A 19,759-nucleotide genomic window follows, 5' to 3' on the forward strand; every position below is an offset into this window, starting at 1 on the left:
GGGAAGGCAAAATGCGGGGGAGGGGATTCAGAACAGTTCCTATTTTCCATGTCATCTTGTCCCCATGGCCTTGCTCTCACCCCATGGCTCCTCCCTGTTAATCTCTGAAGCTGCCCTCCTCCGGGTGGAGCTGTGTCCTCTCAAATGGCAGCTCCTTCCAGTGATGGCTCCTGGGAGGACAGGCCAGGACACGTGTCTCCAGGTTGCTGTGGAAGGAGGCCATGGCCCTGAAGGTATGTCCTGGGTCTCAGAGCCCCGAGCTTTGGTCCTGGGCTCCCACTCTGGCTGACCTGCTGAACTGTAGAGCAAACACTCAAACCTACAGCTTTGGCATTTTCATCTGGATTTCCCACTCCTATGTAAGGGGCAACCTCAGGGAAATACTAAACCACCCAGCTTCAGTTTTCTCATCTGTAAAATGTGGTTAGCAGTACAATCCAATATCCCATTTCTGAAACCTTTGGGTCTGCTCCAGAATTCAGAATTTTTCAGCTTTAGAATTCAGAATTTTTCAGCTCCCGATAGTGACATGGTGCATCTACTCTGAGATATCACACTCACTGGGGTCTGAAAGCACCTTGTAATCAGATACAGGAGTGTTTCTGCAACTGAACTTTGGAACATAAATTGTCTCATGTTTGTTCAGGTCAAAACTTGTTACCAAATGAGTTTTTTCAAAATTCTTTTTTCAACAAACACATGAAAAGATGCTCAACATCACTCATTATCAGAGAAATGCAAATCAAAACCGCTATGAGGTACCATTTCATACCAGTCAGAATGGCTGCGATCCAAAAGTCTACAAGCAATAAATGCTGGAGAGGGTGTGGAGAAAAGGGAACCCTCTTACACTGTTGGTGGAAATGCAAACTAGTACAGCCACTATGGAGAACTGTGTGGAGATTCCTTAAAAAACTGGAAATAGAACTGCCTTATGATCCAGCAATCCCACTGCTGGGCATACACACTGAGGAAACCAGAAGGGAAAGAGACACGTGTACCCCAATGTTCATTGCAGCACTGTTTATAATAGCCAGGACATGGAAGCAACCTAGATGTCCATCAGCAGATGAATGGATAAGAAGGCTGTGGCATGTATACACAATGGAGTATTACTCAGCCATTAAAAAGAATACATTTGAATCAGTTCTAATGAGGTGGATGAAACTGGAGCCTATTATACAGAGTGAAGTAAGCCAGAAAGAAAAACACCAATACAGTATACTAATGCATATATATGGAATTTAGAAAGATGGTAACAATAACTCTATGTACGAGACAGCAAAAGAGACACTGATGTATAGATCAGTCTTATGGACTCTGTGGGAGAGGGAGAGGGTGGGAAGATTTGGGAGAATGGCATTGAAACATGTATAATATCATGTATGAAGCGAGTCGCCAGTCCAGGTTCAATGCACAATACTGGATGCTTGGGGCTGGTGCACTGGGAGGACCCAGAGGGAGGGTATAGGGAGGGAGGAGGGTTCAGGATGGGGAACACAGGTATATATAATGGTGGGTTCATTTCGATATTTGGCAAAACTAATACAATATTGTAAAGTTTAAAAATAAAATAAAATTTAAAAAAAATTCTTTTTTCAATTTTCATAGCCTTGAAGGGTTGGGATTGCAGATAAGGACCAGCCTAACTTCTGTCTCCATAGATAAAGGTACACAGATCAGAGAGATAAAATATTCATGGTTTGAGGCCAGACCAAACATGGCTATAAGATTTGGGATAAGACAAGTCTCCTGACAAGGCCAAGGCTGATGGGTGGGGAGAAACATTCTGGAGCGGCTGTGCTGTCACCCGAGTGTCTGAGCCATTGGTTCCAACTCCGCAGATCCTGAGCCTCAGCCCTCACAGGGCCCTGAGCCTTTTCCAGGCGTCTTGACTCCAGAGCTGGATCTTTTTCTGGTGGGTGTCAGCAAAGACCACTGCCGTATCGATGACCTAGGCCTGAACAACCATTAGGACCTCCACAGGATCGTCCTCAGGCCTGGGCTCTCTGACCATCATCATGGGCTACTTTCTCCGCCTGCTGCAGCTGCTCTCCACCTGCGTGGCCTTCTCCCTGGTGGCTGGTGCAAGCACTTTGCAGGTGGCTGCAGGTAACTGGTCCATATTTGTCTGGTGCTTCTGCTTCATCGTGACCCTCATCATCCTCATAGTCGAGTTGTGTGGACTTCAGTCTTGCCTCCACCTCTCCTGGGATGGCTTTCTCATCACCAGCGCCTCCTGTGCCACCTTCTTATGTCTCTCAGGCTCCATCGTCTTTGCCACTGCCTGTATCCAGTTGCTGCCTCACAGCCCCTTCGGTGACCACGCCATTGTGGTCACTGCCTTTTCCAGCCTTGCATCTGTGGCTTATGCCACTGAAGTGGTCTGGACCTGTGCCCAGTCTGGAGAGTTCTCCTGCTCACCTTGCCAGCCCTGCTTCACAGGCTGGAGATCTTCGTGGCCTGTGTCATCTTCGCCTTCATCAGCAGCCCCCACCTGTACGTGCACCAGCCGGCCCTGGAGTGGTGCGTGGCTGTGTATTGCATCTGCTTCCTCCTGTCAGCCGTGACCCTCCTGCTGAACTGGTACAACTGGGACAACAGGCTGCCCGTCCCCGTCCCCCTTGTGCATTTGGGGCTGACCCTGCTCTCCGCCCTCCTCTATGCCTCCGCTGTGGTCCTCTGGCCACTCTACCAGTTCAACAGGGAGTTCGGCGGACAGCCCCAGAGGTCCAGGGACGTGAGCTGCCGTGATAAGCTCAGCTCCTACGTGTGCACCTGGGACCAGCGACTGGCTGTGGCCGTCCTGACTGCCGTCAATCTGCTGGTTTACGTGGTGGACCTGGTGGACTTGGCCCGCCGCTGTTTTTATCAGCTTCTGAGGCTCTGCACCAGGCCCCCCGGTTCCCTCTTATTGTCAGTGGAGGCATCTTCACCAAGCTCAGTCGTTCTCTGATGTCCTCTTCCTGGCTCCCTCTCTCCCTTCTCACATCCTTTCCCATTCATCTTGCTCTTTCCTGTTCCCTTCCCTCCTTCTTCTCTGTCTCCCTTCTGTCTTGTGTGCTTGCCCATAATTCTGTTTTGTCTCTTTCTTGTGTTGTTCCATCTTTTCTACATTTTCTGCTTTTTGGCCCTTTTCTGTTCTTCCTTGGTTTTCTCGTCTCCTGTGTCCTGACCACCTCTCCCCATTTTCCTTCTTCTGATCCATCAGGACCTGAGACTCCTTCCTCCTCTGCCCTCCCACCTCCTAAGGTGCTGACTCCACAGCACACAGCCCTCTGTGCAGCTGTTCACACCCTGGGCCTCTGGAGGCTCTGGTTGTCTGTCACCCTGGCTGTGTCTTAGTTGGTACAGATGTGTGGAGTGGGGTGAGTGTGGGTAGCTAGGAATTGGACCCCGTTTTTCCCAGTGGAGGGAGTTGTAGAGTATTATTGTTGTTCAGTGTCTCAATTGTACCCGACTCTTTGCGACCCCATGGCCTGCAGCACACCATGCTTCCCTGTCCTTCACCATCTCCTGGAGCTTGCTCAAATGCATGTCCATTAAGTCAGTGATGCCATCTAACCATCTCATCCCCTGTCACCCCCTTCTCCTGCCTCCAATCTTCCCCATCATCAGGGTCTATTCTAATGAGTCAGCTTGTTTTTAAGTTAAAACACAATCTCTGGAGGTCAATAATTCCCAGTGGGTGGGAGTCTTGAAGCAGAGTCCTTGGGTCCCTGGGCCCCATCTGGTGCTCAGCCCCACCGGAGATTGGCTCCAGAGTTTTTGCAGGTTCACTAAACACCCACTGCCTAGAGGGCTTCTTAGAGGAAGTTGTGATGATTTCCATCCCAATAACTTTCTGGACATCGAAGTAGGAGCTGGCAGAGAACCCCAGGGTCTTGAAGACACCTGTCTGCAGTGTTGGTGAGGGGCAGCGATGTGGCCCTCCTGCCCCAGTGATCAAAACTGCAGGTCCTGCCTCTGCAGGGAGAAGAGCATGGCCCCTGCAGCCTTATGTGATGCTAGCCTCAGATTATTTTTTTCTTTCTTTGTCTATCTTCTGGTCAGGACGCCAAAAATTATTGGGTAACTTGTTCTTAAAGAGAAAGTTTCTTTTCAGAATTTCTTAGGCAGGTGGTTTGGGGGTGGGGGTGGGTGTGGTTGCTGCTGCTTCCATTGCCAAAGGAATTGCATTGTTTGAGTGTGAGGTGACACGTGTGTGTGTTTCTGTGTACCTGTTGCTTTCTGCTGCTGCTTCCTGAGTTTCTGGAATCAGGTAAAATAAATATATAATTAAAAATTTTTTTCTAGATCGTTTTGTTTCCTTCAGCCCCTGCTGTCAATCATCGAGAAAAGCCTTGTACTTTTTCTCACACACATAATGTACTTTATAATCTCAGTATAAAGATAAAGAGCATCGTCCATGGCTCAGCAGTAAAGAATCCATGGGCAATGCAGGAGACAATGCAAGAGATGCCAGTTTGATCCTTGGGTAAGGTAGATCCCCTGGAGAGGGTATGGCCACCCACTCCAGTACACTTGCCTGGAGAATCCCATGGACAGCAGAGCCAGGTGGGCTACAGTCCATGGGATCACTAAGAGTTGGACATGACCGAAGCCACTTAACATGCATATAAAGATGAGAAGGAAAAAAGCAAAGAAACAAAAAGCCCAAAACAAAATCCACATATTCTAATACCCAAATTGACCTAGAACTCAAAAGAGCCCTAGTCAGTTTTCACCCTCACCCAAATCTATGTTTTTGAGAATCACTCCCACTGACTCTCCACCTCCATCTGGGCCAGAGCCTGGGGATGTGGCCCAGCCTGTGAGGCAAGAGGTTGGGCCCCACCCCAATGTCCACATTCTGCCCCCTACCTCTTAAAGGGGCCATGACAGCACCTCAAGGCCTCTCTTTAAAGATGTGTACTGGTGTGGATGTTCAGTGCACCTGTGCGTGTACATGTGTGTGTGCTCATGTCAGTCAGTCAGTTCAGTCGCTCAGTCGTGTCCGACTCTTTGTGACCCCATGAATCACAGCACGCCAGGCCTCCCTGTCCATCACCAACTCCTGGAGTTTACCAAACTCATTTCCATTGAGTCGGTGATGCCATCTAACCATCTCATCCTCTGTCGTCCCCTTCTCTTCCTGCCTTCAATCTTTCCCAGCATCAGGGTCTTTTCAAATGAGTCAGCTCTTCACATCAGGTGGCCAAAATATTGGAGTTTCAGCTTCTACATCAGTCCTTCCAATGAACACCCAAGACTGATTTCCTTTAGGATGGACTGGTTAGATCTCTTCACAGTTCAAGGGACTCTCAAGAGTCTTCTCCAACAGCACAGTTCAAAAGCATCAATTCTTCGGCGCTCATCTTTCCTTATAGTCCAATTCGCACATTCATACATGACCACTGGAAAAACCATAGCCTTGACTAGACAGACCTTTGTTGACAAAGTAATGTCTCTGCTTTTTAATATGAGGTCTAGGTTGGTCATAATTTTCCTTCCAAGGAGCAAGCATCTTTTAATATCATGGCTGCAATCACCATCTGCAGTGATTTTGGAGCCCCAAAAAATAAAGTCAGCCACTCTTTCCACTATTTCCCCATCTATTTGCCATGAAGTGATGGGACCAGATGCCATGATCTTAGTTTTCTGAATGTTGAGCTTTAAGCCAATTTTTTCACTCTCCTCTTTCACTTTCATCAAGAGGCTCTTTAAGTTCTTCTTCACTTTCTGCCATAAGGGTAGTGTCATCTGCATATCTGAGGTTATTGCTATTTCTCCCAGCAATCTTGATTTCATCTTGCTTCCTCCAGCCCAGCGTTTCTCATGACATACTCTGCATAAAAGTTCACATGCCGCCCTGCGATGACACCAACAGCCCTATATAGTAACTGGTGATGAGAAATGCACCACAAGCCTTCTTCTCCTATTCGCAGCTACAAAGTCTCAACCCCAGCATCCTAGCGTCACCAGACCCAGAGGGGCCAGACAAGCAGAGCTGCGGGGGAGGGGAGGGGCCCCACTGCTGCCCCTCACTCCTGTACTGGGGTAAAGCGTGTGATCCTCACCCAGGGGCTGGATGGATGGAAGGGAAGGACTTCCAGGAGGTGGTCCCTGTGGCAGGTAAATCTTAAGCAACAATGAAATAAAATTCCTACTTTAAGACAAGACAAGAAAAATTTAAATTGAACATTTTTGGTCTGTCTGTTTCAGATTCTTCTCTAGTGTGCATATTTCATCTGCATTGTGCCTTAACCAGACCTCTTCAAGGGAAGAAATACCCATTTCACCACAAGGGTGACATTTTCTAGAGGAAGCCATGTAACTCCTTAGAAGACAGCACTGCTAACTTACTTAGGACCTGATCAATGTCTCTAACTGTATTACTTGTGCTCTGCTTGTTTTAAAGATTCATGCCTTATTTCTTGTATTAACAAATGTGTGATAATGTGATGAAAAAATAATGGTGACTCGGCCTCTTGAAATGATTCATATAGTATATATAGTTTTTTAAGATCCAGGATTGTAATGCAGTGACTATTCCCATATGGCTCAGTGGTAACGAACCTGCCTGCTAATGCAGGAGACTAAGGTTTGATTCCTAGGTCTGGAAAATGCCCTGGAGAACGAAATGGCAACGCACTCCAGTATTCTTGCCTGGAAAACCCTAAGGACTGAGGAATCTGGCGGGCTACAGTCCATTGGTCTCAAAGATCAGAGATGACTTAGCATCTAAAACACAACAACAGCTACAGATACGGGAATAAGCAACAGGAAGGAACCATCTGCTCAGGACTTGGACCCAGACCACGTCTTTTCTGGGAGCCTTTTTTGTCGTCATTCAGTCCAATGACTTTAAGATTCCACTCATCAATAAATATTCTTGTTCCCCAAGTGTGTGTGCCAGGCCCTATTCTAGACTCTGGATAGAGAGCAGAGAACAGAACCAAGGGTTCCGGCCTCATGGAGCTTGCACTCTAGTACAGGAGACGTGCACATCAATACATAACATCAGTCAGTGGGCTATTAATGCCACGATAAAGGGAACACAGGTAAGAAGGGTTATTGGAGTGCCTGTTGGCGGCGGGGGGCAAGGGTGCTCCATGGATGTGACGTTTAAGAAGAAACTGAAAGAAGAGTGTAGGCTGAGGGAGGACAGCTCCCCAGTTCTATCTCCGGAGCCAATCTCTACTGGGATCCAGAGTCATATACACCTGCCTCCTGATCTCCCCTCCGGATGTCTCCGGACACGTCACACTTAGTATGTCCAGTCCCACCTCTTCAATCCCCCACTCCCATAACACGCTGATCCTTCCTCATGTTTCCATCACAGTCAATGGCACCACCTTCGCAGATGCTCTTCACAATATGCTCCTGAACCCACCCACTCTTCTTCATCTCTAGACCACCTGGTCCAGATCCATCCATCCCCTCACCTGTATTCCTGCCATAAGCTTCTAGATGCTTCCTCTATTTCCATCCTTTCTCTCAAAGACTGGTTTGGAGTAAAGTCAAAGTACAATACTCTGAAGATTTCTGTTTGCTCCCTTAGGATGGAACACAGACTCCACAACATCACCCACCTGCAAAGCCCTGCAAGATCTGACCCCTTTCTTCCTCTCCAGCCTCCTCCTCTGCCTCCAGCCACTGACAACGGTTTCCAGTTCTCTTGGTCATCTCAGAGCCTTTCACCTTATATGTCTACACACCACCCCCCAACCCTCAACTGAGACCTGAGTTCAGCCAGACTCACAGCAGTCCTATGCTCAGTCTATGCTACTCTAAGTCTCAGTTTGCTAATCCAGAAAATGGAGACAATAGCTCCTGCTTTTAGTCATAAAGGCTGTTAACTGCACCCTCCAGAGACATCTCTGGCAACACAAGAAGAGAACAACTGTACTAGAAGGATACTGGATAGCTTGCAGAACTGCTAGAGAGGGACCAGCCTGAGAACAGGCTCAGACCAGAAATGAGGGTTCTGGACAGCCAGCTCACAGCCAAGGGCACTTGGTCCAGGCCCCATGGCCACTGGAAGCACACTGGATGCTCTGCAGGTCCTGCAGAAGGAATTCTGGTCTGTCTTTGTTTCCGTGTATACCTGTTTTTGTGTGTCCAGGCCCCAGTTGTGGGGCAGGTCCAGTACTTATCTGGCCTTTCTTTCTTGAGGCTTCCCTGATGGCTCAGACAGTAAAGCATCTGCCTGCAATGTGGGAGACCTGGGTTCGATCCCTGGATGAGGAAGACTCTGGAGAAGGAAATGGCAACCCACTCTAGTATCCTTGCCTGGAAATCCCCATGGACGCTGGAGCCTGGTATGCTACAGTCCATGGGGTCACAAAGAGTTGGCCACGACTGAGCGACTGCACTTTCCTTTCCTTTTCTTTCTTATTGAGGGTCAGGCCCAGTCTCTCCCCAGGTTGCACACATTATGGAATTGTCCTCAAATATGGTGATGAGGTCAGATCCTCAGTGATTTCCCTCCTTGGAGATATCCATCACAGAAGGTCAAGTGTTGTTAGGAGGATTAAATGGGACAAAACATGACTCAGAGATTCTCAAATATTCCCCCAAAAGGCAGAAGGGATGAAATGCATCCCAGTTGGTAGGTCCAGGCTATAGTCTGAGCTGTAAGCACTTGTTGTATTCATTTCAGAAACATTTGCCATGGGCCAACAAGGCAGGTATTGAAAAAAAGTTAAGAGAGGTGTCACACACAGCACACACTGCAGGTTAACCACTGTTCTGGATGTTTTGTTCCTCCCGGCAGCCCTTGAACTATGCACTCAGTGTCCCCATTATCACAAACACACAGTGGGTAACTAGACCAAGATCACACAAGTAGGAAATGGCAGAGCTGGGATTTGAACCCAGTCATGTGGGTGCAGGATCTTGTACTCGGATTGTCATTAATTTGTACCTTGTATTCCAGAAAGATAAAACAGCCAATATTTTTTAGCACCACAGTCCAGCACTTCCTTGGTGGCTCACATGGTAAAGCATCCATGCAATGTGGGAGACCTGGGTTCCATCCCTGGGTCGGAAAGATCCCCTGAAGGAGGGCATGACAATCTGCTTCAGTATTCTTGCCTGGAAAATCCCCTTGGACAGAGGAGCCTGGAGGGATACAGTCCAAGGGGTCCCACGGAGACGGACACGACTGAGCGACAAAACACACCACCAATCTGACTAGGTGACTTATTATCTCTATTTCATTTCATTTTCAGGGATATTATTATTGTCATCCCCATTTAAGAGACGATGAAAGTGAGGCTCAGAGAGCATGTTATGTTTTTTCCTCAAGGTCACACAGTTACTCTCTGAGAGAGCCTGCGTTCAATACAGATCTGTCTCCCGCAAAGCTCAGCAAGAACCTCAGGAAATGCTGAGCCCGTTCCCTCTTCTCTCAGATCCAGGTATAACCTCCTGGCTCCTGTCTGTCCTGCTCTGGCTGCAGTACCTCATTCAGAGGTCCTACAGCAGCACCCCTGTCTCAGCCAGACTACCTACTTCCTGTTGAAAAGGGAAGTAGCCAGCAGAAAAGTCCAGAGACAGCAGGGAGAAACTTCACAGGGGTTGATTAAAGCCCCCTTGTTTCTCCTCAGCTCCCCTGCCTCCCAACAGGCACTTTTAGACAGGAGCCAACCACACAGACAAGGGCCTCATGATCGGCCGTCTGCACGGGCACCCAGGGCAGATAACCAGGTGCCTGAGACACAGGAGGGAATGGCCCCAACTCTCCCCACTCAGAGGAAGACTGAGGAAGGCTGATTCTGTGATTTTTCCAAGAAGCTGCTCCAGGACCAGAGAACGGGAACATCTGTGCCCCAGGCTGTGTTCTGGATGCGGCTCAGGCCATAGTCTGGGGGCATCAGCTGGAGTCACCCTGTGCACAGGAGGCTCTGGCCGGCTGAGGAGGGAGCCTCTGGCCACTGCCTGGGAGACAAGAAGCCCAGGCCAGACAGGGAGCAAGGGAACGGCCTGAGGCTTGGGTAATGGGAGATCTTCTCCATCAACTGTGTGTGTTGGAGTTCTGGGGGAGGCCGTGGTCACCAAGTAAGTGGGTTTTGGGTCCCCAGCTCCCCCTCCCAAGACCTCTGGACCCAAGTCGCCTCCCTTTTCTCTGCCTCTGGAGACAGGCCTGTGTGGGCATCTCTCAGCTCCTCCCCCAGCCTGTCTGCTTTGGAGTCAGAGCAGATGTGACTGTGAATCCAGTCGCAGACCCCAGATCTGCCTCTCTTCACTCTGGGCTTCTGTTTCATCTTCCCCTGCTTATGGTCAGCCCTCTATATGCCCAGCAGGAAGGAATTTGCTTTTCCTAAAGGAAAACAAGCTCCCTAAATAAGGCAAGAGCATTCTGGCTGCTGAGCTGGACTCTGAAAAAATGGAAAGTCAAGAATGTGTGGGAGCAAGGAAGTCTGGGAGACCTCAGACTGTGGGGGTGCCTAGAAGCAGTTTGTGTTTTTGACAAGAATCACTGGAGAGTTGGACCCCTGGAAAGTGATTAAGGAAACTCATGTTATGAAAGAGAAGCATGTTCCCCACCAGGCAGAGGTCATGGGGAAGGAGGGTGTGTTTAGTCAGGAAGGATGTGACCAATAAACAGGACCCAGAAGCCAAGAAGAAACAAGCAGAGAGGGTGGAGAAGGTGGACAGAGGGGAGGGAGCCGGCTCCATCTCCACGTCTGAGTCTCCAGGACTGGCAAATCCAAGGGCCCCGGGAAGAAGGGGCTGGGAGGGACCAGGGGTCTCTGGCACCCCTCCCCCATCTAGCAGATGAGGAAACTGACTCAGCAGCAGTGAGTGACCTCCTCGGGGGGACGGGGCAGGTTTGTGCAGGACCTGCGTGGACGGGGCAGAATCCCAGCCTGGAGGATGCTGCTGCCACATTGATAACAAGCAGCATGGGGCCGTGGACAGACAGCCGGCCTGGGGACAGGACACCTGGTCCTGACTCTGACTCTGCCACACACAGGGTGACTCTGGACAAGTGCTGCCATCCCTGGGGTCCAGCTGTTCCTCCTCTATGAAGAGAAGACTAAGTGTATCTCACTCAGTCATGTCTGACACTTTGCGACCCCATGGACTGCAGCCCACCAGGCTTCTCTGTCCATGGGATTTCCCAGGCAAGAATACTGGAGTGGGTTGACAACCCGTCTCCAGGGTATCTTGCCAACCCAGAGATCAAACCCAGGTCGACCTGCATTGCAGGAGGATTCTTTCCCATCTGAGCCACCAGAGAATACCCTAAGACTAGAGGGTTGGACTAAATACAGGATCATTACACTTTCTTTTGAGGGCCACAGTGAGGGGACTGGAGCAGCCTTGGAATTGTGACAAATGTCCCTTAACCTCTCAACAGGAGGATTTGACCAGCTGCCCCCATGAACCACGAGGCTTCGACAGTGAGCCCCTCAGGTGAGCCCACCCTAGACAATTCTTTTACTGAAGCACAGAGACATTTCCATTCTCCTGGGAAGTGAGGTCCCAGGGTTGTGTTCAATTTGATTTAGAAAAATATAAGAATATGAGGTTTCTGCACTGAGACTTGCGGAGGTCAATGCATACTTGCTTTGGTGGATAAAAAATTAGCCAATAATCAGACAACCTAAGAAAGAATTGGAATTTTATTGGAACCAACCTGAGAAGTTTAACTGGAAGATAGTCTCTCAAGAAGCTCCAAGAGCTGTTTTGAGGAGATCAGGGTTGGAGGTCAATGTTTAAGTGATTTGGGGAAGGCCATGAAACCAGACCATGCCTTGGTAGAAGGTTGCTTCACTCAGGAAGAACAGATATCATGGTTCATGCTTTTAGTGCTTCCTAAGCTTGGATATATGCAGGAAACTGGGTTCATAGAAAAGTCTCCTGAAAATATCCAAGTATGTGAGGGCAGGTTCTGCCAGTTTTCTCAGAGTACAAAGTACAATCCTGACCTTTTTTACGACTTCTTTCCAGAGTGGATTGCAGGTCAGTGAATTGCAGCAGCCAGTGACTTGATTTTGGAAGACCTCAGTGGTGGGCAACATTCTTTATCACACAATCTATTTGTTCCATCTTAATTGCAATCAAGGTTTGGGAGGAATTTTCCCAGGTCAGGGGAATATTCCATTGATGGGCCACTGGGTGTGCAATTCTTCTTCTAGTTCTGGTAACAGTAGCCAAACTCCTCTGGAACAATTGTCTCACTTGTCTGTCAGGCTCTCAGAAATGGTTCCCTCCTGTTGCTTCTTCCCATATTTCGAGTCATGGATCTTATAAAACTGTATGTAAGGTCACCTGGTCATCGCCATGTTTATCAGAGGCTCAATGACACATTTGTTAATGTGAGAAACAACACTCTTGTAAAGTGCTAGACAAGAGTAATATGGCGAGTGACATTAATAAGGTCATAGGGAGGCAGTGTCATGTAAAGTCACAAGGCTGAGGTTAGAAGAACAAAATGGGTCTTTATATTGGGTCAGGTATTTCTGCCCTTCGGAAGGTCTGGTTAACACGTACTGCAGATGCACACTGCACACTTCAGGGCAGGGAGGAGGTCAAAAGAGGGAGAAAAGAACTTTGTTTAAATTTTTCTTGTCTTGACTTAAAATATGAATTTTATTTCATTGCTTCTTAGGATTTGCCTGCCATGGGAACCATGTCCTGGAGCCCTCCCCATCCACCCCACCCGCCCCCGGGTGAAGAACTCATGCTTCATCCCAGTACAGGAGCGAGGGGCAGCAGTGGGTTGCTTTCCCCTGTCCCCCTTACCGCCCCCACCACAGCTCTGATGCTTGACTCCTCCAGTCCTGGTGACTCCAGGATGCTGGGCTCTGGGGCTTGTGGCTGAGAAAGGAGACTAAAGACAATAATGGTGGCTTCCTGTCCACCGGTTATTATAAAGGCTGCTGGTCCAAATGCACCTGTGAGCACAGACATACAGGCACATACACAGGCAAACACGCGCTGGGCGTGCACGCAGGGACACACCTTTAAATACAGTTCTCCGGGGTCTGGTCCTTTAAGAGCTAAGGGGACAGAAAGTCTAGTGTTGGGGACACAACTGCTAGTTGTCTTGGGCTGGGCCATGCCCCCAGAGCCCGAGGAAGATGCGAGTGGGGAGACATTGGGAAGGGCTCCCAGAGATGGGGGCTTTCATCAGAATAAAAATCTGCTCCATCCTTCCCAGCTCTGAGAAAATTTGGGGCAATTAGCATATGTCAGGTTTGTGGGTTTTTTCTTTTATCTTTGTATTGAGGTTAAAAAGGAACATTAAAGTTGTAGGAGAAAGGGCAAGGCTTCATCTATGATTGATAGCAGGGTTGATGGTATCCAAAAATTCCAGAGAATTAAAAAATCCATGTATATTTACATCTATTTAGATCATATTATGTGTGGGTCCTGGAGAAGCAGGAAGCAGGATCAGAAAACAGCTGACAAATAGAAACACATGTCTGTGCAGCACAAACTCAAGCAATTCAGTTTCCTCAACTGTGGCATCAGCAATACCCACCCATCCAACACCACTCATCAACAAAACTTTGAAAAGAAACTTTCCATGCAAAAATATAGTCACCCAGTAATTTTTGTCCTTGAGACAATAAAAATTAAAGAAAAATAAAACACGCAGGCTAACATCACCTTTAATGCTGCCAGTGGCGATGCCCTTCTCCCTGCAGAGGCAAGACCTGCTGTTTTGATCACTGAGGCGGGAGGGCCACATTGCTGCTCCTCACCAACACTGCAGACAGCTGTCTTCAAGACTCTGGGGTTCTTCACAGTCCATTGTTTATTCCCCAGAGAGTGGTTCAGATGGAAAACACAGGCCGAGGCCACCCCAGATCAATAGCATTAATGTAGTGCCCTTGTTGGAAGAACCTTTATTACAGAGTAACAGGAAAGCTGCCCATGGCATTTCCTCCCACTTACCAAATGTTAACAAATCAGTTCTAACTGCAAAAGAGTGGAGGAATTGAGAGACCCATTCAGGGGGTACACAGTTCTTTAGACTAGAAAACATACATGGGTTAGGACGTATGAAAATTTAAAACTCATTTTTCTTCTTGGTTACAGAGTCATACTCTAGTTTTGCCAATTGGCCAAGATGCGTCCCAGTGGACTTCTAGAAGGGATAGATATGGCCCCCTCGTTTCACTTTGCTTGCTCCCCCAGGACATATTTCAAATAAACAAATTCTTCTTCAAGAAGAGGCACACACAGGGTCATAAACAAGCCACATGCCACTCCTGTGGTGTCCAAACTGACCATAAAGTTCCAAAGGGCAAATGCTTTGCCCAAACAGGAGGGGATGGGGGGCTCCCGGGGCACACACCCTCTACTCACTCAGTCAAGAGCTCAGCTGCTCCTTCAGAGGCCAGTTTGCTTCTCTCAACAGAAAGTGAAAGCAGGCTGTGAGCAAGGAGTGGGGAGGGACAGAGGAAATTCTGGAAACTAACAAATTCAGCAGCTGCTGGCTTAACCCTGTAGATCCTCCCCAGCCTTCCAGCTGCACTCCTCTCCTCGTCACAGAAGGAGTTGGAAGGGCTGGAGCACCAGGGACCTGACTCCTGCCTGGATGCCCAACACTGTCCCCCAGCTCAGGCTCAGGCTGCTCTTCACTGAAGAAGCCAATACAGAGAGACAAGCACTGGATAGAAGAAAGGTAGCTTTACATTAAGGAAGCCAGCCACAAGGGGAGAAGGCGGATCACTGTGCAAGAGAACCAACTCCCAGCACTGCAAGGCTCAGCCCCCATTTATACAAGGAGGGGGGCAGGAAACGGATGTGAGCTACACCCTGAGGGTATTGGAGACTTGACATTAACCACCGGGAGCCTTGCTGGGGACTGAGAACGTGAGTACGGTCCTTACTTTGTTAAGATAAGTGCATCTGTTCTAAAGATCAGTGGTTGTATACTTCTGAAAAATCAAGGACAGAGGGAGAGCTGAACCGGCCCAGTGAAAGAGGAAACAGAACATCCAACTCCGGAGCCGTGTTTAACTCTTCACAAGACTTTGGGTGGAAAGCAAGCAAGGTTACACACAACACCGCAGCCCGTGACCTGCCTGACCATCAGGAGCACTATGAGCTCGTCCTCAGGCTGGAGCCTCTTCCTCTGCTCATCCACATGCCTGACCCTCTCCCTCCGCGTGGGGCAGCTGCTCTCCACCCTCCTGCCCATCTTGCTGACCAGTCAGGACACTCTGAAGGTGGGTGTAATCAACTGGTGCCTGTTCATCTGGTGCATCTGCTTAAGCCTCACCTTACTCGGCTTCATACTGGAGTTGTGCAGTCTCTTCGGACTGCCATTATGTAACATCCAGTCCCTCCTCCGCTTGTCTGATAAGTTCCAGTACCACCTCCGCTTGTCTTGGGATGGCGTTCTTCACGCCTTTTGCTCTTACTTCGCCGTCGTCTGCCTCTCAGCTGCAGTCATCTTCGGCCCTACCTACATCCAGGTCTTTCCTCCAGGCCCTGCCCGGAATCGCGCCATCACCGCCACCGCCTTCTCCTGCGTGGCTGCTCTGCTTTATGCCATCGAAGTGGCCTGGGTCTGTCGACGACCCGGTGGAATGTACTGCTTTTGGCCAACCTTCCCAGGTGTGCTCAGGAGGCTGGAGAACTATGTGGCCAACATCATCTTCGCCTTCGTCTGCAACACTGACCTGTACCTGCACCAGCCAGCCCTGGAGTGGTGTGTGGCCGTGTACGCCATCTGCTTCATCCTGGGGGTCGTGAACTTCCTTATGAATGGGTGTGACTGTGACAATGACAAAAAGCTTCCCCTCCGCTTCCCCTGGTTGCTGCGGGTGCAGACTGTGCTCTCTGTCCTCCTCTACGTCACGGCACTGATTCTCTGGCCCCTCTACCAGTTCCACGAGAAGTGGGGGGGGCAGCCCCAGCGGTCCAGCGATATGAGCTGCGGTGATCATCTCAACGTCTTTGTCTGCATCTGGGACCAACGACTGGCTGTAGCCATCCTGACAGGCATCAACCTGCTGGTTTATGTGGCTGACACGGTGTATTTAGTCCAAGAAGCTTTTGTAGGTGGCTCAGAGGGTAGAGAATCTGCCTGAAATGTGGCAGACTAGAGTTTGCTCCCTTAGTCATCAAGGTCCCTGTGAGAAGGAAATGGCAACCCACTCCAGCTTTTTGCCTAGGAAATCCAACGGACAAAGGAGTCTAGCAGGCTCCAGTCCATGGGCTCGCAAACAGTCAGGCACAACTAAGCGACTAACACCTTCACTTTAACACAAGGCTGGCCCGGGGACACTTAATTCTCTTCACTGCAGTTTCTCCACCAATTTCTGACATCCCCTAACACCCGCTTCCTGGCTTCCTCTCTCCTCTCACATCGTTCCCCATCATCTCATGCTCTTTTCTCTTTCCTTCCCCTCCCAGCCCTGCCAGTGCCCCTGGGCTTGTCGGTCCTGGAGATTCAGACGTGGAAATGGCAGCTGGCTCCCTCCCCTCTGTCCACCTTCTCTGCTTGTTTCCTTTTGGCTGCTGGGTCCTGTTTATTAGTCACACCCTCCTGATTATGAAACAGACTGGGACCTGAGATCCTTTGCTGCAATGCTTGTACATGGACACATGTCTCCTCCAGCAACAAAATGCAAAGAAATTTGTGCTTGTGCACTTGGGGCCAACTCCAGACAAAGATACAAAGAGACCAAAAAAGAAAAAAGAAAAACCCAAGGGCCACTTGTGAAGAGCCTGCAAAAAGAAGCACTTGGGAGAAAAGCAGGGTTTTGAGCATGCCCCCTGCACACACCACCACCCAAGGGGTGGGCAAACCACCTCTGCCACCCCTCCATCCTGACCCCTGGACACACCCCTACCCTCACCGCATATCAGGAGCAAGCTTTCCCCACCTTCTCTGCCTCATGGAGCGAGCAAAGGAATCTGTTACTTGTTCTCACTTCCCCCTGTTTCTACAGGGCCTCCAATAAAGTCTTGCCTGAATTTCTTGTCTGGCCTCTAGTCAGTCTCCATTGATTGAAGGGGCCAAGAATCCTGGTTGGTATATATTTTGTGGCGCCCAATGTGGGGCGTATGTCCCCTTCTGGGGAGAAGATTTGGCACCTCGTAGACCACTGAAAGCAGCTTCCCTGTGGGTGACAAGTGGCCATCTGACCCTCCTGTTTCAACATCACTGAGTTTGGTAAGTTTGTCCCTGGCCCTGGGGGCCTTCAGTTCCCTCATTCAGGCAACTCTCTCCCCCTCCCCTTTCCCTTTCCCTCTTTTGAGATCTCTCTACTTTTCTCTCTGCTGGCTCCCATCTCTGTCCTGTGGATATCAGGCAGCTACAGCTGCCTCAGCTCCATTCAGTCATAAGACCCGCTCCCTCCAGCCAGCAACCGCTCACCTTGACAGGTGATTAAGAGAAAGTGGGAGAGGCTCACCGCACACCATGCAGACGGTGCTCCATCGGCTCTGCCTGACCGGAGACTGCTCAGAGAGAGAGAGAGGTTAGCCCCTCACGCATGTCGTGGCTGGAAGTCTGATCATCTCACTCTTCTCCCCTTTATTTTCCTGCTGAGGCAGGAGAGAGATAGGCATTTATGACTGGTCTCCAGTTTTCTTAAGGACGAGAACAAGTTGAACTTCAGGCTGGACACTTACAACCGGCCTCCTGTTTGCATTTCCTGAGACAGACGTTAGGTGGGCTCCAGGCTGGCATTTACCATCAGCCTCCTGTTTGCTTTCCGAAATGGGAGTAACAACAGAAACAGAGTAAGCAGCTTTGTCTCCGGTGGACACCTGAAGGTAATAGTCACAGCAGGACCAGAGAGGGGCTAAACCTTGTTCGAGTAAAGGATCAAGAGATTTTCCCCCTCTTTGGAGCTAGAGAGATACTACACACGTGCAGAAAGGTTCCTTGGGGGCCAAAAGTCAGGGGACGGTGCCAGGCCATAAAGAGTCTTGCTTCTCCCAGAAGCCCTCTTGGTTGAGAATTGTGTGCACACCTAGGGGCAAGGTTCTGAGACAAATCAGCCAGGGGTCAAAGCAGGATGTCTGGCCAGAGGGAAGACAAAGACCTGCCTTACAGAACTGATTGAACTGCCTCTTTCCTGTGCTCCTCTTCTCTAGGGGGCACGCCGACACCCTTTCTCTCCGAGCGTTCATCTCTGCCTTGCTTCTGTCTTAGTTAAACTAACAGTTTCTCAGTGTCCTCTTCCACTTCTTGCTCTTCGGTGTCTCCGATAATAAACTTTGTACCTGCATTTAAGATTTTTGCTTCTATGAGAAGTGCATTTTTCACTCCGGGCAAGAGCCAGGGGAAAATAGCTTTTAGCCTCTAGCCCTTGCTGGTCTGGAGGCTAGGATTCCTGGCTTTCATCCAGGCTGTGTGTGTGTGTGCGTTCAGTTGCTGACATGTCCAACTCTTTGCAACCCCATGGATTGTAGCCGCCAGGCTCCTCTGTCCATGAGATTTTCCAGGCAAGAATACTGGAGTGGGTTGCCATTTTCTACTTCAGGGGAACTTCCAGGGGATCGAACCAGTGTTGCTTTCATCTCCTGCATTGGCAGGTGGATTCTTAACCACTGGGAAGCCAGGCTACTCAGGTTCAATTCCTGGGCAGGGAATTAAGATCTCACTTCACACCACTTCTCACTGCTGCCTCACTGAGATCAGAATTGTGTGACAGGCTGACTGTGAAGTTCCTGAGGATAGTCCAGCTGGACAGCTTAGGAGTTTAAGAAGAGGCTAGTGAATCATGAGGCTTCCCAGGTGATGCTAGTGCTAAAGAACCTGCCTGCCAATGCAGGTAGACGTAAGAGACGCAGGTTCAATCCCTGGGTAGGAAAGATGCCCTGGAGGAGGGCATGGCAACCCACTGCAGTATCCTTGCCTGGAGAATCCGATGGACAGAGGAGCCTGGTGGGCTACCGTCCGTAGGGTTGCACAGAGTCAGACACGACTTAACTGACTTAGCATGCATGCATGCAGTGTCATCTCCTAAAGGAATAATTGAAGTTACCGACATGAGTACAATTTCCCAGAAAGACGAGGCAGCGTGAGAAGCAGAGATGGTTGAGAAGGGAGAACTGAGAAAACACTGGTATTTAAGCAGCAGGCAGAGGAGGAATCTGCCAAGAAGTAGGCAGGATCAAGAGGAAAAGATCAAGAGGCTCCTGTCATTCAAATAATAATAGAGAAGAGAGTGTCAGGAGGATGTGGTCAACATGGTTACATGCTGCGGAGGTTAGCAGAGTTCATGTGGGATCAGCACTGAGAAGTGTTCATTGGATGTGAGTATTTGAAAATCTTTGAGAGCCTCAGGACAGAAGCCAGTGCATTTGAGACTGAGAATGAGAAGGAAAGACTGTAAATACAGGTTTCTCCTGGGGCAGCTAGTGTCTGTGAGGGGAAGGAGAGATAGGGTCATAGTGGACATGAGGGAACGGTCGAGGGAACGGTCAAGAGAACTTACATGATAAGCTTGCAGAAGGACATTTACTACAGGTTAACTTCAACCCAATGGAACATCCAAATACTGATCCAAGGTCCAAAGGGGAAAATATTTTTTAAAGCCCAAAACATGACAAAACATGAATCATAGGGACAGTGGATGAAATCTGCTAGTAAATAAAGAATATGTTATTGAATAGTGTGAACATTCAACTCTTCTCAAGGCAAAACAGGAGATGAGAAAGAAGACGGTAAAAGTTATTACTGTGGCGAGACCCATGGCTACCACCTCAGAGTCACCCTTCTTGTTTCCTTCATAAACCCAGTTCTGAGCGGAGCATACTGATATTCCCAGATATTGTCACTGCTGTATGT

General features: G+C 49.2%; 1 protein-coding gene, 1 long non-coding RNA gene and 1 pseudogene across 4 annotated transcripts in view; 2 read left to right on the forward strand and 1 right to left on the reverse strand.

Annotated features, from left to right (window-relative positions):
• Positions 1-14,413, reverse strand: part of LOC147349721 (uncharacterized) — a 35,126-nt gene extending 20,713 nt beyond the window's left edge. Inside the window, exon 1 of the long non-coding RNA XR_015150090.1 lies at positions 14,311-14,413. This is a non-coding gene — a long non-coding RNA (uncharacterized LOC147349721). The remainder of the gene's footprint in view (positions 1-14,310) is intronic.
• Positions 1,516-3,084, forward strand: LOC147349722 (myeloid-associated differentiation marker-like; annotated as a pseudogene). The gene has a single exon (XR_015150084.1). The product of XR_015150084.1 is annotated as a myeloid-associated differentiation marker-like (transcript).
• Positions 14,414-14,799: 386 nt separating the features above from the next.
• Positions 14,800-16,932, forward strand: LOC147349723 (myeloid-associated differentiation marker-like). 2 transcript variants are annotated; one of them, XM_086364644.1, is made up of 2 exons: positions 14,800-15,176; positions 15,439-16,932. In XM_086364644.1, the coding sequence occupies exons 1-2, from the start codon at positions 15,095-15,097 to the stop codon at positions 16,041-16,043; spliced, it is 687 nt and encodes a 228-aa protein (XP_086220770.1). In that variant the 5' UTR covers positions 14,800-15,094; the 3' UTR covers positions 16,044-16,932. The 2 variants fall into 2 exon arrangements, with proteins under 2 accessions (XP_086220770.1, XP_086220769.1); XM_086364643.1 differs by having other exon boundaries at positions 14,800-16,932.
• Positions 16,933-19,759: the final 2,827 nt, after the last annotated feature.

Source organism: Bos grunniens, chromosome 21, assembly GCF_055505025.1.
Source record: "Bos grunniens cultivar Pamir isolate PY7600 chromosome 21, Bosgru_T2T1.0, whole genome shotgun sequence".
In the NCBI taxonomy this organism is placed as follows: domain Eukaryota; kingdom Metazoa; phylum Chordata; class Mammalia; order Artiodactyla; family Bovidae; genus Bos; species Bos grunniens.

Bases quoted from the DNA above. Each gene is read 5' to 3' on its own strand.
- LOC147349723 (XM_086364643.1), top strand. From the start codon at position 15,051: ATGAGCTCGTCCTCAGGCTGGAGCCTCTTCCTCTGCTCATCCACATGC.